We start from the raw sequence: 19,236 nt of genomic DNA on the forward strand, positions 1-19,236 counted from the left end.
ATTTTTTGTCCTGTATGAATCTCAAGCAGTTTTCAGAGATTAGAAATGCGAAATCGCGAATTTTGGACTTAGTTTTGGCGGATTCAGATTGTTGTGTACCGGTAAATGCCTGTGCCGACCCACTTATACCTGAAGATGCATATTATCACCCCGCGCTCTCAATAGATTTGCCATTAAATTCTTTACGGTTCACAAATAGTCGTATTCAACATCATAAATGTTGGAAATGGAGACAGTGAATGTACTGAATCAAAGTTTATTAATAATAATTTGTGGAACTTCTTTAAGGGCGACCTATTGTATATGTATTACGAATTTCAGAATGTTGATTGGGAAATTTTATATTCGATTAGTGACGTCAATGCTGCAGTGAAGGTATTTTACCAATGTATATAATATAATGTATTTGACAAGTCATTCTTTATAAAAAAATCATTGGGCTCTTCGCGCAGCTACCCAAAATGGTTCAATTTTGATTTAATTAAAAACATACGACTAAAGCACTTGCATCACAAAAAAATGGAAGAAAGCGAAGTGTCTCAGCGATTATATTTTATTTTCTAATCTGAGTAGGAGTGTGCATCGTTCCATCGGTGCTGCGTATAAGTCATACATTGATGGTATCGGGGGGAAGTTAGCGTCAGATCCTAAATCATTTTGGAATTACGTTAGAAGTACGCGCGACTCTTCTGCTCAATTATCATCTATGTTTCTTATATTCATTAAGGCGAATTCTTCACTGAGCCTTTTTTAAAGAGGCACCTAGCGGAAAAATACGAAGCTTGCAATTTGAGACATTTTTTTGATAATTTACAATTTCAACTGTATTAATGAATAAATATGTATCTGAAAACATTAAAAATAAAAATATTTTTTATTTTAAGTCAAAGACAAACTTACAATTGTAAAAAATGTAATAAAATGTGAATTTGTTCTATCGGTCCGCACCCTATTATTACATATATTTTATGGTCATATTTATTATTAAAATTTAGTTCATTAAGTTTTCTAAGCATCACCTAAGCGATTTTTGACTAATTCATAGTTTTAATATTTTTAATATCTATTTTAAAAAACATCGATTTTTATAAAAAATATAAATGTGTATAACTTGAAATCCTTTTTATTTATATCAAATCAATTATTTTTATAAATATAAATAAAATATTTATATTAATATAAATAAAAAGGATTTCAAGTTATACACATTTATATTTTTTATAAAAATTGATGTTTTTTAAAATAGATATAAAAAATATTAAAACTATGAATTTGTCAAAAATCGCTTAGGTGATACTTAGAAAACTTAATAAACCAAATTTTAATAATAAATATGACCATAAAATATATGTAATAATAGGGTGCGGACCGATAGAACAAATTCACATTTTATTACATTTTTTACAATTGTAAGTTTGTCTTTGACTTAAAATAAAAAATATTTTTATTTTTAATGTTTTCAGATACATATGTATTCATTAATACAGTTGAAAGTGTAAATTATCAAAAAAATGTCTCAAATTGCAAGCTTCGTATTTTTCCGCTAGGTGCCTCTTTAAAAAAGGCTCAGTGAAGAATTCGCCTTAATGACATTGTCAATGTTATAAATGGAATCCAGTTTTTACTCTTTGCAGACGATTTAAAATTATATGCGTCAATTCACAGTGAATTAGATTGTCACATATTACAAAATAATCTCAATTCAATTGAAATTTGGGTGAAAAAAAATAAACTCGAATTTAATACTGATAAATGTGTGTGTATTAGCTTTTCGAAATCAAGATCTCCAATTATTTTCAACCATAATATGTCAAATAGATTACTGAAGCGTCAATCAGAAATTAAAGATCTTGGCATATTGTTTGACTCATGTTTATCATTTCGCTCGCACATCACTTCTACGGCATTGCGTGCGAGCAAGCTTCTAGGATTCGTCATGAGACAAGCCAAGTCATTCAAGAATCCAACTGTTTTACGTACACTCTATGTGTCGTTAGTACGGAGTATTCTTGAGTATGGCTCCATCATCTGGAGTCCTTATGAAGTTTCCTATAAGCTTGTTTTAGAGCGTGTTCAGAAAAAATTTCTTCGTCATCTCTATTTTAAAGTTTATAATTATTTTCCTTTTGACACCTTCTCAAACGAGTCCTTTCCGACTAACTTTCTTCAAGGCATGCTCGCCTTTCATTCTCTTGAAGCTCGTAGGTCACTTCTGCTCTTAAAGCATTCTTCCCTGCTCTCATGTGGCATCATTTTCAATCCCGATATTCTAGAAAATTTAAATTTTTACGCACCCGTCAATTACATGCGTGGTCGCAACCATGACCTATTTTGGGTGAAAGCTGTTTCCTCATGTCAGGCTCACCAGGCACCAATAGCGAGGGCTGTGCGGTTGGTCAATGCACTCCCTAGAGATGTAGATATTTTTGGCGATCCATAATATATTCTGTTTTTTAAATTCTATTTTATTGTTTAATTTGTACTTTTTGAATCATTGTTGTTTTTTTAAATTTTATTTCTTTTGTATAAAACTATTTTTGCTTTCTTTTTTTCCTCCACTTTGTTTTTTTCTGATTTTCCTAACTGATTACTTGTAATTTTTATTCTAAATGTCATGTTGTGAACGTCCTGAATTAATAATTTGTTATGTACTCAACGTGTCTTTTTCAAATAAATAAATAAATAAATAAATAATTAGATGTATTATTATGAATCTTTTATTCAAAATTTATCATTTTAAAACATAACACACTTCACTGATTAAACAATAAGTATATGTATTATTACGAATCTTTTATTCAAAATTTATTTTTAAGAAAAAAAATTATCGAAATAACGTGACAAAACACCTAAAAAGCCGACTATAGATCGCAACGACAGAAACCACACTGAATTGTATTGTAAGTAAATAAATATTTGAAGAAAATATAAAAAAAAAATGTAGCTATCGATTGTTTTGAATAGGTAGGTACGTATTTTTCGACTCTCGACAAGGCGTCAGTTACTTCGTCTACAAAAAGCAATAAAACTCCGCGCTAGCCACTCCGGAAAAATGCCTGCATTGTTAAAAATATGACATCTGTTATAATAATTCACTCACTTCGAGAAAGAACATGGAAACTGAGATATTCATTTTTATAAATTATATTCAAATATTTGCAAATATAGAACGATTTAAAGATCGTATCCATAATATTTATGTTGATAATCAATTTGTATTCAATAGCAGCCTATTTTCAATTAATTTATGAGATTTAAATTTAAAAAAATGTATTTTTTATCAATTCTGCTAAACCTAAGTTACTACATTTTCCCGCGTAACTGTTTTTTTCTGTGTTGAATTTTGTGCTGCGTCCCAAAAGGCCATAAAGTTTTGTGTATTTATGACTTGTTTATGGGTTTCACGTGTTGGGTTGAACTGTTATTACACAGTGTAATATGAATGGCAAACCAAGATCGATATTGGGGCGCTCACCATAGCGCTAGTTTTCGATGACTGTTCAATGGGTGCATGCTTTTGGTAATTTACATGGATTAAATTGCGATAAACGAGTGATGATGTATGAATAGCATTGTTGCACATTGAGAGATGTTTAGGGAAAAGGAGTGCAGCGCACATGCATGGTGTTAGAGAAGCCGCTGCTGATAGTAAGTACCTAGTCTCAAATATATGTTATTGCATTCAAAGAAATTTGTCAAATTAATGCCAGATAACCCACTTCTTACCTTTCAATCGGATGTTTTCGCTCAACCTTGTACTTGAAGGTTATTCTCGGCACACCATACCTACTTCTTGGCCGCCGCCCTTATGACAGTTTTGTGTAATCGGATGTCTTCTACTGCGGCCAACCTCAGACCTCAGGGCTATAATTCAAGAAATTTTTTTTTTTCGAAGAAAACATTGAAAAACACAAAATATTCAGTAATTGACCATGTGATGTGTCAGTAGTTGACCCCTAGGTCATCTACTGGATAGAACTACCCTGGACAAATAATAAGAATTAATAATTAATCATTGTTCCACACTTATGAATGTAAAAATTGTTCAAAACTAAGTGATATAATTTTAATCAATTTATTGAGTAGTTGACCGCCCTGATCAACTACTGAAAAAGTATTAAAAAAAGTTTGAGTAGTTGACCCCCCACAAACTTGCTTCCTTGTAAATATAACTTAAAAATTAAAAATGATCTCAATACTGCCCGCAATGCATTAATTTGATATTATGAACTTAAAAATATTAAATTGCCATATGCTTACATCCACTGATATCCTTAACAATTTACTTTCCTTTATAATAATTAAGAAATTAAAAATAAAATACTTACTGCGTGAGGCGTTGTTTTTATTAAATAAAATTTTCAACATATACCTGTATTTTGTATGTTATAGTTTTATATAAACAGTAAGTAATTTTATGTATAAACAATATGTCAAAAACAAGCCCGTGCTTTATTCTTCTTTCATAAAATATTTTCAAAATATACATACCTATCCACATGAGTGAATAGTTAATATAATTAGATTTTTTTTGTTTATAATTGACTGTGTAATTATTTTTCAACATAGCTGTGTTTTGTATTTAACAGTTTTATTTAAACAACAATAATATGTAATTTTATATACTTATTATGAACAATAATATATAAACACAAGACCATATTTTTTATTCCAAGATTTACCCATTTGTAAACATGGACGTATTGTTATTAACCGATTTGTGTTTATTTTTCAAAATATTATGTGTTTTTTGTATTGCTATTAAAAATAAAATTACTTCCATTTGCATTATTCTTTATTTTTATTGCGGGAACTTTTCATAATTAAAATACGCTCATCAAATTGGTTGCGAACTGAAGTATTGATAAAAAAAATACTCAATGGGGCATTTTTATGTCCGAGTACGGCCCTCTTCATCTGTAGGCAATTGCCTACAAAACGTGCTTCAGTCTGACATTTACGTGCTCGTCTGTAGGCACCGTGCAATGTCTTTGGTACCTGTCGCTATTAATTAATACATACTAGCTGAGCCAGCTGGCTCTCGCCAGTCTGTCTCGCTAGGTATTGCTGACAGCTTGCCATCCTAATGACATTAAGTTTGATTTTAATACAATTATTGTGAAGTGTGCATAGACGACGCCATAGTTTTCCCTTGTCACTGCCAATACAGATTTGAGGTCATCTGCGTAGTTTAATCTGGAGTCTGGCGTAGTTCAGAATGTTGCCTGATACCACCTCAGGCTCCTAGGCCTAGCAAAACAGCTGGTAATCACCGATTGCTACCACTGACATTTTGATACAATATGTGTGTAGGTATATGAATGTTTCGTTAAATCACGTGCATTTAAATATGATAAATTATACATCTTAACCGTTCGAATATAAAGCAATATGTGATTATAATGAAAATAGCGATCCAATATAACGTGAATATTAATCTCCCGCGGGGCCCATTTAGAATAGAAGAAGGTACATACGCAATTTAAAAAATAAATTCAAATATTATTTTGTTTCAATGTCGGTGCGGGACATTCATATCAAAACAAATGTTGATAAATAATGAAGGAATGTATGCATCTGAGAGGAATAAACTAATTCTGATTAGAATAAGAATTTATAAGACCCAAAAGTGTGGAATCAGCTTAGAGAGGCCTTTATCCAGCAGTGGATTAATCCAGATGATGATGATAATGACGATATTATGAATGGGTAAATATAATATCAGCAATTTTGATAAAAATAGCAATTCATATGACCGACAGAAATACAAACAACTTAGAGAGGCCTTCATCCACCAGTGGATTGATTCAGGCTCATAATGATAATGGCAATATGAATATATATAATATAATATCACCGATTTTGATAAATACAGCAATTCAAATGACAGAAAGGAGTAGAATCAGGCTAAGGAGGCCTTTATCCAGCAGTGGATGGGTTCAGGTCGATGATGATAAGGACGATAGAAATAGGTATACTATCACAAATTCGTTAAACTGATAGTAGTAGAATCAGGTTGCGGAATCCTTCATCCAGCAGTGGATTGATTCTGGTTGATGATGATGATGACGATATGAATATGTAGATAGATATAACATCACTGATTTTGATAAATACAGCAATTCATATGACAGAAAGGAGTATAATCAGGCCATGGGAGGCCTTTATCCACAGTGGATTGGTTCAGGTCGATGATGATGAAGTTGATAGAAATAGGTATAATATCACAAATTCGTTAAACCGATAGTAGTAGAATCGGGTTGCGGAACCCTTCATCTAGCAGTGGATTGATCCTGGTTGGTGATGATGATGACGATATGAATATGTAGATAAATATAATATCACCGATTTTGATAAATACAGCCATTCAAATGACAGAAAGGAGTAGAATCAGGCTAGGAAGGCCTTTATCCAGTAGTGCATTGGTTCAGGTCGATGATGATAATTCCCGACCATGTCCGATCCTAATAGGATCGTAATATGGGCCTCCACAGAGTAGAGGTTTGTGTTAACAGATTTTGTTTTTACGAGAAATGGATGTCAGCCACTTGCTCAACCTATTAGGTCCATACTCTGACTCACACACAAATTGAAAAACAATGTGTACTTGCCAGACCCAGGATTCGAACCTGGGACCCACGGCGTGGTAGTCTAATGCTTAAGCCGCGCGGCCACCGTGGGTGTTAATGATGATAAAGACGATAGAAATAGGTATTATATCACAAATTCGTTAAACCGATAATAGTAGAATCAGGTTGCGGAACCCTTCATCCAGCACTGGATTGATATTGGTTGATGATGATGACGATATGAGTATGTAGATTTGATAAAATATACCTATTATCACCGATTTTGATAAATACAGCAATTATTTATATGACCGACAGGGTTTAAATCAGCTTAGAGAAGCCTTCATCCAGCAGTGAATTGATACTGGTTAATGACGATAATGATGATATAAATGGGTAGGTATATAAAAACACAATTTAAAAAAATATATATAGCAATTCCTATGACCAAGAAAAGTAGAATCAAGTTGGGATAACCTTCATCCAACAGTGGATTAATCCAGATGATGATGATGATGATGATGATGACGATATGAATAGTAGATAATTATCATACATTTTGATAAATTTATAATGGTTCTAAAAAATAGTATTTATAGCCATACTTACAAAAAAAAGAACACTATCTATGTGTGTATACATTTTTATGATGACGTTACATTTATTTTGAAGTTATGGGTACCTATTTAATTTTTGAGATGATGTTATGAATTAATTCGCATTTAATATCTATTGGGAACATGATTAAATTAAATAAAGTATGTGTATCAGTCGATCCGATTAAGGATAGTTTGTCAAAATGCATTTTAATATAAATATCGCACTTAAAAGTATATATTAGTATTACAGTGTGGCAAACATGTAAACGTGACAGCCATAAAAAAGTATTTAAAAAGATCAAATTTTGAATAGCAGTGGCGGATGCGCCTGTCAGAATATAATTTACGTAGTGAATTCTACCAAGATTATGATTTTATCACCGGAAAAAAGTGCGCCAATGCATACATTACGTTATTTGAATAAAAATAATCGATTCCGTTTGTCAATAAAGGATTAGAAGACGTCATTCGGGTCTTTTTACTGGTTCTCCGCCACCGGCCGCTGTCATCAGCTGTCAGTGAGCGCAGTGTTGCCATTCGAACTATAATTATAGTACATTTTGGTTCGCGTACTATTCGAAAAGTTACATTTTCGTCCGCGTACTATTAAAAAGTATAGTACGTCAAAAATACAATTTTGAAAATTTTTATTAATTGAATTCGCCGGTTTGGTTAGGTTAGTAAAATGTTCGTACTTCAATCACAGCTAATCGTAATAACGTGAAGCGAGGGACGGTAGGGACGGTGTATAATATAAATAATATAAGATCTCAGTGTGCGATATTAGTCTATGGACGTGGTTTTGTGTTGTATACCTACTCTAAAAAACTAACGTGACAGTTAATGACGGCGGCCGGTGTTAGCATTTTTCGGTCGTAAGAGGTGTTATAATTAAGCAGGGCATCGGAATTTCTCGAATTCTCCGTTATGTTTATGTGACAAACAAAAAACTTTCATTTTCTACACGTCCTATAATTTTTGCCGAAATACTATAATGGCTTGGACCGCGTACTATAATTCGATGACAAAAAGATAGCTTAAATTCAAAATGGCGACTGACAGATTACGATGACGGAGAACCAGTAAAAAGCACCCGTCATTCTGTTGTGCGTTAAAAGAAATATGGCGAATCGTATACGGCATAAATACCGGATATAAGCGTCACGTTTCTGGAAAATCATCGGTATTTCTCAAATTTGGTCAATTCAATCGGTAGATAATTCGTTAGCGCACATATCGAGTGAAGATGTAATAACAATAAAATGTCGCTTATATGAGCTGTTGGTGCGTTTTCCAAAATCTCTTAGGATAATAATGAATATAGAGAAAGAAAAGTATTGATACCAAAATATTGAATCGATACATTTAACGTCCCTCCCTAGTGATTTACCGATAGAGAATAAGTGTTTCCTTATCTACTGAAATTTCAGTAGATCTACTGATATATTTTGATATTTTTGGCAATATACTGAATCTACTGATATTTCTTCATTCCGCAAAATTCCCACCATCCGGAAAAAACGAGTCGTCTTTGAAAATTTGGGAACCTGCGGCCCACGGCGAAATATTTCTACTAAAAAAAAATAAGCCGACTATGAAATCGGGAACTGCCGCCCGCGGCGAAATATTTTTCCAAAACAGAAATCTACTGATATTTTGTCGAATCTACTGATTTTTTTTTACACATTCTACTAAAATTAAAAATTTTGACTTGGCAACACTGAGAGAAATGTCAGATTGGAGACAGTATTGTCACACAATAACCTCGAAATAGTCAAATCCAAAATTTAAATTTATATAAGAATATTCATAATATTATATTTGATTTCATTAGATGATAATGGCTTCTAGCATTTGTAAGAAATTGTCACCTTTCAAAATACGCCAGCTCGCAGTCCACTTCTCATCACGGCGTGTACAACCTGAAGAAGAAGATAACTTGACGCAATTTGAGAAAGATGAACTTCCGAGAGCTGATAGGAAAGTACACGGAGAACCTTACCCTGAATGGCGGCGACCCTGGACCGAGCTGAAGGGCGAGTGGTTCAGCAAATTTAAAGTTTTCGGAGAAAATTCAACCTTCAACACCCGTATATTGGGATTCATGGGAAGATGTGAGCGAATGACAGTTCAGGAGTGGCGGAGAATGAAAAAAGAGGATAAGGAAGTACTTGATCAATCATACATACCTGAAAGACATGCCGCTTTAGGAAATAATTTGGCAACAGCTCATTTTGTTTGTCACAGAGGAGGAAAAGTGAAGTAAGTGTGCCACGATAATCAAAGTTCTTTTATAAAAAAACGGCACTTTACAATTTGGCCAGAACCAATCAAACGTATCGCTGAAATTGGCGAAAACGACTTTGTAAAATGAATTATTACTCAGTGTAACTAATGCCATGCTTAGCTCTATTTGCTGGTCATTACCTCTGCCGTTTTTCCCTGCGATTCCTTACAGGGTACTGGCTTACCATACTGAGTGTCGTATAACAGGCTAAATATCTCGAGTGTGAAAAAATATGGGATAACTTAAACACGTGTTTTACACAATCTTCTTATTTATTGAAAATCTATATATAAAAAGTTGTTATTGTAAATTACTTTTCATACCTACTTACCTATTTCATGAAAACCTTGCAGATTTTGGAAATCGTAATATACGTTTCACTCATATGGTAGCAAGGTATTGGATACAGCATAGAGATATTATACACCTAAGTATAGTTTTTTTCCTCAATTAGGTACTATGAACGGATCTCACGTCGCACATAATAATGCAACACACCAATATGCGATCAATATTGAATTATATCCTGTATTTAAAATATGTAGGTAATATATATTTTTTTAAACATTACCTACGTTTTTGAGGAACCAATAATATACAAATGTATTTCATTATTTCTTTCCCTCGTGTATTTTCAGTAGTTAAGTAATAATATTATGTATTTTAGTTTGGCACGTTAATATGTGCTTTCAATCTTTGGGAATAATCGCCGCAGTTTTTTTTACTAGGGTTTTATGACGGTCAGGCCATAAACTATCCTGCTACAGAACTTCAGTCCATGGTGATCTTATGTTTCTATTTATTAATCTGTTCTGTGGATTCCGTATTTGTGGAATGTTCTTAATTATTCCAGTCTACGACTATAAAATCATGAATTTTCTAGTTGTTTTACACTGACTGATACGGATGTTAATTTATCAGTCCAATAATATTATAATTATGAAATATAGTGACTGCCTCAAGCAGACCCCTCCCTTTTCCCGCTTTCCATTTCTAGTTGTTGACTTCCAGTCTAGTTATTTTTTATATGCCATCAAGCCACTTAAGCATTGGTCTTCTAGATTTCCGTTTTGCATTTAGTCCACCAAACGTAAGGCACTTAATCAGTACTAAGCCGACCCATCACTGGCATTGAATATTGGTAAATCTAACAAAATCATGTTCATTAAAGATCTTAGCTTGTGCTTGTGACGCTAGATGCTATGCTCGCAGATAGGACGAAAGATCTCTTGGTAGATTCCGTGCTTCAACACCTGCAACATCTGAGAATTGTTGACAGTCAATGTACTTGTTTCAGAACTGAAATATATTATTAGAATCGTCCTAAGCCATATGTTTGGCGAATGGATAATAATTATTGAAACATAATAATAAAGTATTCGACCTCGGATCCATGGGCTAAGGGAAGAGGCGGGGTGTATCATGAAAGATGTACAGACTGATACCATTGTGGTTGCTATTATGACGTTGTTCTTATTTCCGATAGGATATGACCTAGGGATGGAGGTGGGCTATACAATAAAAGCTTGTACATATTTATACTGTGTATTATAGCGCCGGCAATCGTGCTTATTTTAAACTATCATGACACTGTTTACACGTAAAAGTGCTGACTGTCTCTCCAATCTCATTCTTCAAGAGTAAGCGAGACGCAAGGTTGTCATTTTATACTACTATCAGACAGGTTGTATTGAAAATCGGTTAAGCACAAAATGAGTAGTTCGTTTTTTTACCAGTATGTTCGCTCCTATCGCTCTACTGCGCAGGAGCAGATCGAAAATAATCTTACCTGCACGTAATAAATCATCACAATTCGGAAGCTTCCAAACTTGTTTGATTTATGCACGATTTGCCTGTCCATGATTTGCATCAAATATCCTCAGTCAATGGTATTAATTTTCTTGTTTTGCTGTCATTGTTTTTAATTTTTTTTTGACAACCTTACATTTCAGATTTATTGGAGCACCAGATTGGGTAATGAAAACTAAAGATGAGGAAACCCCATTACCAGGCCGATATGTGCAAAAATTGATTTTAGAAAAAGTCGATTGTGAGAATTTTCACAACGAAGGTCTGCGATATGAAGGTCTGGATAATTTTATCGGACTAAACGGCCTCAAGTGGCTGTCCTTCAAGGGAAATAAACACATCAATGATTGGGGACTCGACAGAATCACCCGCATAACTCACAAAACAGTAGAATACCTGGATATCAGTGACTGCTCAATAACACACCGCGGTCTCGTGGCTTTATATAGAATGAGCTCGCTCAAATTTTTAACCGTAAGCGGCGAACAAAATACCCCAGAGATAGAGCAAGTGTGCACTATGTTAGAAGAGATATACCCTCAATTACTTGTAAAGATAATATAATTAAATATTCTCATTAAGTACCTTATTGTTATTGGGGCAACTGGTCAATCTATTTCAGCTTTGGTCGTAATCTTTTGTGAAGAAGATTTCAATCAATACATGCAAATATTATTAAAACCACCCAAGTATATGATTTTTCATATATTATAATTTTGTTGAAATTCGAATTGATTTTAAATTTGTAAATATAGTAAAACCTTGGTTATCTGGATTTTGTATTCGGATTTCTTATGATAATAAGGAAAAGGTTTTTTGATTATCCAGAATAAATCGTTAGCCGGATCGGCTTGGATAATCGAGGTTCGACTGTACTCATACAAAACAGTTTAAAATCAATAATATTTAACTCCACAAAATAACATAACTTGGAAATACCTCAGAAATATAGGTACCTTATTAGGATAAATCTTTGAACTGAGTGGGATTCAAACACACATTTTTCACTTGATGTGCGAGTGTTCTAATTCGACCGACCAACCATTTCCGGTCCTAATAGGATCATAATATGGACCTCCATAGAGTGGAGGTTTGTATTAACAGATTTTGTTTTTACGAGAAATGGATGTCAGCCACTTGCTCAACCTATTAGGTGCATACTCTGGCTCATACACAAATTGAAAAACAATATGTGTACTTGCCAGACCCAGGATTTGAACCTGGGATCCACGACGCTATAGGCCGACGCTTAAGCCGCACGGCTATCGTCCAGTGCTTCTCAAACTTTCTTGTGGGCGGCACAGTGGGTATAATATATCTTCAGTGTATATGTATCCAGGAACCGACTATTTTTTTTTAAAAAGAGGTATTAAAAATATTTTTTAAATATAGTTTTATTAAATTCAAAGAAATATGATTATATAATATGTAAATATTTCGATTTAGAGGTACCTATGTTAGTAATTATGTAATGTGACGTATTATGAGCTTATTGTTATTACATAATTCATACAAAGATTCCTAAAAATATTAAAAGTGTTCAGTGCAATTTCACGAATAGCTGGGAATCCTGTTTACAATTTGATTCTGAAGGAGGGTGGCAAATGAAGTCGCACTCTCAAAACACTATTTAAATCTTGATTAACAGCCAGGTCATCAGTTGATTTTCCAAATTAACTGATATATCATTTCATGGTAATGGATTTCTGCTTCATCTATCCTGTTTCGTGGATCCCCATCTGCTGGGAAATAATAATCAAAAGTACCAACATTTGAGTGGCACTGCTCTAACTATTGAGCTACTAATTCGGGTATCTTTCATGCAAATATTTCCTAGTAAAAAACATTATTTTTTAAATTCAGTAATTTTATTATACCACTTTAAAATGGAATTCTATTAATGCCATCACAACTGACTCATATAAATTTTGAATCAATTGAAAAGGGAATGCTCGTCAATCGGACCCACATTCAAAATAAATCAATTATTTTTTTTTTAGAAAAAAAAAATAATCATCTATTCTGCTATACCTATAGAGTATTTTTATTATCTCCATGTTACTTACTGACCGTGTTATCATAATATGTATTAGTCGAGATATACACATTACATACACGGCCAATATTAGTATCAATGTTAATAATGCGTTATTTTCTTGGCAATTGGTTTATATTCTGTCTCAGCAAATCAGGTTTATCGTGTAGTTATGAAATTGATATTGTTTGAAAATGTCGAGTACCCACATTCAAGGAAATTTGTTTGTAGCTGAAACTGTAAAATTAACAAGTATGTTTGGAATTGTGTCATTATTGCTCTAGTGTGAAATGACAATTTATTTTAGTGTGTATACTGTAGAGATATCAACTATTTATTGTAAACTAAAATAAGAAATGTAATAATAAATAATATGACGTATCGTGTGAAGTATGATGCGTAACATGAATACATATTATTTTACCATCACAAAATGTTTTTCTTCATCCAATTTAGTTAGTATTGCAAATGCTTTAAAAGAAACATCCTTTGGATGTAATTTTGTTAGAGTAATTAATGTTGACAGCTGTTTCATCGCCAGAACAGTCCTACTACCTACAGTTCTAAAGAACAAATGTTTGCTTTTGGTTAGAACATCATGCTAGGGTGGTTAGGTAAGAACAGATTTTTTCGTCCCTTATGCATGATAGAAGAATGCTGGGCACTCAGCATACAGGTGAGAGAAATATAGATATCTTTGAGAGGTTAGTTTTGAGAAGAATCTTTGGGGCAAATTCATACTTATACAATTTAAAAAACATGTATTTTGTGTCATTCTACGATTAGAACAATAAAATTATACTCAACGTTAGAATCGTGGATCATGTAAAAAAATCAGTACCATTGCAATCTACGATAATTACTAAGAAAAGTAGAATATTAATAGAAAAAATGGAAAGTTATTTGTAATATTATGGATACAAGATATACAGCAACCACAAATTCCAATAAGCCTTATGGTAATACAGGAGAACGCCTAAAGTCTTTTTAAAGACCTAAAGTGTAAAAATGATAATTGTGTTGATACTCATACATTCACTGCAAGCCATGGACGGTTTCAAAAATTTAAAGGCCGTAATGAACTACACAATATCAAAGTAACAGGTGAGTGCCATCCTCAGTTGTAATGCGGACACATTCAAAAAGCTTAATTACAATGCACTACAAAATTTACATTATTTTGTAAAATGTAATTCATTCAAAAGGTTGCTCTGGATGGTGTTATTTTACTTATGCGATGATTACAACTGAATTGAATATGTACATTCAAATGGCAGTGATTTTACTTGTGAACCCCATGAACAATAATTAATGCATGTACCTACCATGAGCGAAAAGACTACTTGACATCGCAGGTTTGCCACCTTTGGTGTAGGTGAAATTGCAATGTGTATTACAAGAGTTTCACTGTAGCCTGCCTTTTCTTCAAGCCAATCGGATTCCTGGATCATGGAAGACCACTAAATGCCATCAACAGAGTTGTATACGGCAAAGTTACTACTTTATGTGCAAAAATCGTAAAGCCCACTTTTAATTTTGACTAACCTGCACGTTTCATTTTCAAAACCAATCGACTGGTAACCACTCTAAACTAATGGGGCGACATCTTGTTGGGTATGTAATACCTAATACTAATAGACTGATCAACGAATGGGCCTAATTGCCCCACGAAATGTCAAACCTATTATACATACCAATATTAAAGCCCTGTGAGTAACAGGGATTATTGGTGGCACCATATGGTGTCCATATGCTCCAGTTAGCTATATATGTAATCGCACTATGGAATACTCACCACAGCAGCAGTTTTCTTACATACCTAACTGACGGCCTACCTACACAAAAATGTTGAAGAAAACCTAAATGTATAAAAATGAAGCAAAAAAAGGACCACTGAAACCTCCAATTTTCATACAAACTCTCATGGTCCTCCAGCTTGGTGTTTCAAATGGCAATTCAGTTGACTGGAACTTGGTTCAATGATTGCCACAGACAACTCCATCTGGAAAAAGATTCAACATCTTTGCTTACGCTAAGCTCAGTGGCACATACGAAATTGTCTTGACAGGGACATGGTCGTAAATTAAAATAGCCATCAATGTCGCAACTCTCTTCCGCGTTCACAGATGAGATCAAGGGACAGCGATGTCACGCGGTTAGCCAAAATAAATGACTGACCGAGAAAACCATTATCTGAGCATGCGCCAATCTGACATTTTGCTATTCTCTGCAGTACATGTCGAGTGAAATTTGTTACATGCGTCAAGCAGATGTTTTTTTCTACCAAAGATGTTACTATTTCTTTTATTCAATGAATAATTCACAAGATTTAAGAATATATCATTCTGATTATTGAACATATATAATTTAGAAAAACACTTTCTGATTGAGTATATTATAACCAATAGAAAAAATCTTTTTTGAAAAAGTAAGCCACCCCGGCCGAGAATCGAACCCTGCATCTCCACTGGTTGCCAAAGTAGCTTGATTTGGAAGAGCGCTGATGAGTAGGTATTAAAAGTGACCAATAGTTAAAATTTGTCACAATTAGTATGTCACGCCGTAGCATATAGGTTAAATGCGACGGAATGGGACGTAAACCCGTGGAGATGCAGGGTTCGATTCCCGGCCGGGGTGGCTTACTTTTTACAAAAAAGATTTTTTCTATTGGTTATAATATACTCTCTCAGAAAGTGTTTTTCTAAATTATATATGTTCAAAGATGTTGCACTGACGATATGCATGGCAGTACATCAAGTTACATGTGAACAGGTTCGGAGACGTCATTTTCTAGGGACGTATGGCAGTCTATTTCCTGCAGCTATTCATTAGTTAAGGGTTCACCGTGTGATTTTAACAAACTCTGAATATCATCTACATCAGTACCTTCGATGCCCCGGATATAGCTATAAGACCTCTTCGATGATATTTTGAACATCATTTTCATAATTGCAGTGAACTTCAACAATTTCACTGAACACATTTCATACACGACTGGGTGACTTCATTCCACGCTTCGTCGATGTTTCTGATAGCTTTCATAATATTAAATTATTTCCACTAAACCTACATGGCATCTCTATCACCTCCATCAGTTTCTTCAATGAGTTGAGAGAAGAAGAGTAGACGATCCTTGGATGCTTTAAATCCAGAAGCAGTCTTCTCCCCTATGGAAATAAACATACGTGTTGGCATTCGTTTCCAATAGAGTCCCGTCTCATCCACATTAAAAATTAAATTAATTGGTGGACAATATCCCCTTTCCACAATTTCCGGTTTAAAAAAAAGATCGCGATATAACGAATCCACACTCGCCGGGGTCGCGATGAATGGGGGGGGGGGGGGGGGGGTTACCTGTACGTGTCATAATTAGGAGTTAAGTAAATATAATAAAATAAATAACAAGCATTCTTATAATAAAATTTTGTTTTATTCCATCAATCATTGTATCCAATACAACTTTCCATTAATTTGAACATAGTTCTATGGCCCTAAACATGGCTTTGTCAACAAACTTCAACATGTTCTCATCATCATTTATAACCTCATATTAAGTATCTTGTATTGGTCCATCGGTTGGATGTAATACATTGTTTCAAGTAAACACAACATATCGATCACGGTATCCGATCGCGCTCTCAGATGTGCTTCACAATATGCAACTAAATTATTTACACGATTGACTAACCACATTTACGGGATTGAGTATGCCGGCTGACAGTTACACGCGTACGCGAAATAGATCGCACGGGGTTTTCACTAAATTACTTTAAAGATAGATATGGTACGGTTTCACATATTGACCATTTTAGATTCATTATTTTGGATGCTCTCTTCAAGTTAATTGCTTTCGTTAAGTAACAATAAATATATGAACCGAGACGAATTTATTTGAACATAATGATTTATGGAAAACAATTTATGAGCACGTTAATTTGACGATATTAAAACATTTATTTGTATAAAAAGAATTGACTCATATTCTTCTGGCAGTCAACGATAATCAGATGTAAACTAGGATAAATACTCTTAATTTAAGCCATCTTCCAAAAAAGCAACTTATTTTTCAACGTAATAAAATGTACGAGATCAACCAATGAAAAAATTATACTTCACATAAATAATCTAAAAATATGTCTATTGATAAATACAATGGACGCGCGGCGTTCAGCTCACCCGCCGCGCGCGCCCACGATATACTTAAAGAATCTCAACTTTACTATTGTAAATAAAAACATTAGAAGAAAATATTTATAAAATTGGAAAATAGATAAGCACCTCCAAAGTCATGCGATACTACGACAATTTAAGACAGGTTTTTTTATTAATTCAGTCAGTTATTGTTAGCGATTGTCGCAATATACCAACGTAATCTGGCAATGAAATTTTTCCTCCGAATCAGTTTTGTCATCTTTTAAGAATGCGTTTGATATTCATTCTGAATCTTACCAAGATAATGGCAAATTTCGAGAAGCACTATTTGTGTCTTTTATACTGTCGATCGAAGATAAAAACAGTCGGTAATGCTATACAATGACTAGATCTCTTAATGTATTCTGATTATTATAAATAAAATTCTTTAAACTCTGTGAACTGAGTAAGATCCATTATAAAACTTCACATTATAACCATTCCTGTGAAAGATAATTATTGACAAATTAAAAAATAGACTGATTAGAAAAATGCAACAAAAGGAAATCAATCTCATGCTAAGTATGAAAGAAAAATATAATAAGTAATCTTAACGTGATGGGAATTTAAAAAATGTGAAATGTATTGCCTGATACATTTCAATATTAAAATTAAAGAATTGGAGCTATCAACACTAACACTTTCAAACAATTCAATTTTTATATATAAATACTTTCTGAACAATTTCTATTACTTATTATAACATTGATTGTATGTACACAGAAGTAAATGGAAACATATTTTTCACTATTATATATTGCTATAAATACAAGAATGTATGTACGGTTTTTAAAGTATCCATGTTCACTAGGTATTAAATATACTGCACATTCACTTTGATTGAAAGTGATATGAAAATAATGAAGAATGCATTTACCATATTTCTCACGAATGCCAAAATTAACCCAGCCCATTGTTTTTTTTTTATAAAATTGTGCATGCGAATATCCATCTGGAAGACAGATTAAAAAATATAAAAGTCGCCTATTTCCAAAATTCACTTTGTTTTGTTTTGAGATATTCACAAAAAACCAATATGGAAGCTCTAAATAGAATTTTTTTTCTTGAGTCATTGGGCGGGTGATTTTAATATTTTAACTACAGAGCTTTTTCAATTAAACACTTGAAAGTTATTTGGAACATGATATACTTTTTCGTATTGAGCAAAAAATTCAAAATACTCACTATGTAACAATGGAAAAGATGATATTTGAAAATTGCCACCAGACGGACAAGATGCATTTTGAAATTGGATGATATTGTTCAACTGTTATACTGACTGTTAACGACTAGTTTTGGAAATGTTTCTAGAATAAGTGTGTGCCATTTTGAACAAGGAATAAAATTGCATATTCAGTTCATTTTTGGTCAAAACTGTACAAGATGATTTTTGGAAATGGGCGACTCATATAATATGACCACGTTTGGCAATATCAAATATTATTCTAGTTGAAACAGAATTATTGATAGATTTTTGCACATTGAAATTAGATAAACAAAATATTATAATTAACTTCAGATATTTTAATAAAACATGCATTCGGTTATACTTTTTGAACACATTGAGATAATTAATTAATACATGAAGTTTGTAGGCTTCTTATGCATACATACATATTATAAATCTCCAACTACAATTGACAGTAAACACATTAACCATTATTTTCAGTTGTATTACAACATTTTGACAATTGATGTAGGTAATCGTGTTGATTATGAATGTGATCAGGCTAGAACTATTGTAGG

At 33.3% G+C, this 19,236-nt stretch overlaps 1 protein-coding gene across 1 annotated transcript; it reads left to right on the forward strand.

Annotated features, from left to right (window-relative positions):
• Positions 1 to 7,504: 7,504 nt before the first annotated feature.
• LOC147065715 (distal membrane arm assembly component 2) lies at positions 7,505 to 13,726 on the forward strand. Its single transcript, XM_085956840.1, has 3 exons — positions 7,505 to 7,558; positions 9,003 to 9,430; positions 11,408 to 13,726. Exons 2-3 carry the CDS (start codon positions 9,003 to 9,005, stop codon positions 11,826 to 11,828), a joined length of 849 nt encoding a protein of 282 aa, XP_085812966.1. The 5' UTR covers positions 7,505 to 7,558; the 3' UTR covers positions 11,829 to 13,726.
• The last annotated feature ends 5,510 nt before the right edge of the window (positions 13,727 to 19,236 follow it).

The sequence above is a fragment of the Rhyacophila brunnea genome, unplaced genomic scaffold, assembly GCF_057557595.1.
Source record: "Rhyacophila brunnea isolate RB1 unplaced genomic scaffold, BYU_Rbru_1.0 scaffold_6, whole genome shotgun sequence".
Classification (NCBI taxonomy): domain Eukaryota; kingdom Metazoa; phylum Arthropoda; class Insecta; order Trichoptera; family Rhyacophilidae; genus Rhyacophila; species Rhyacophila brunnea.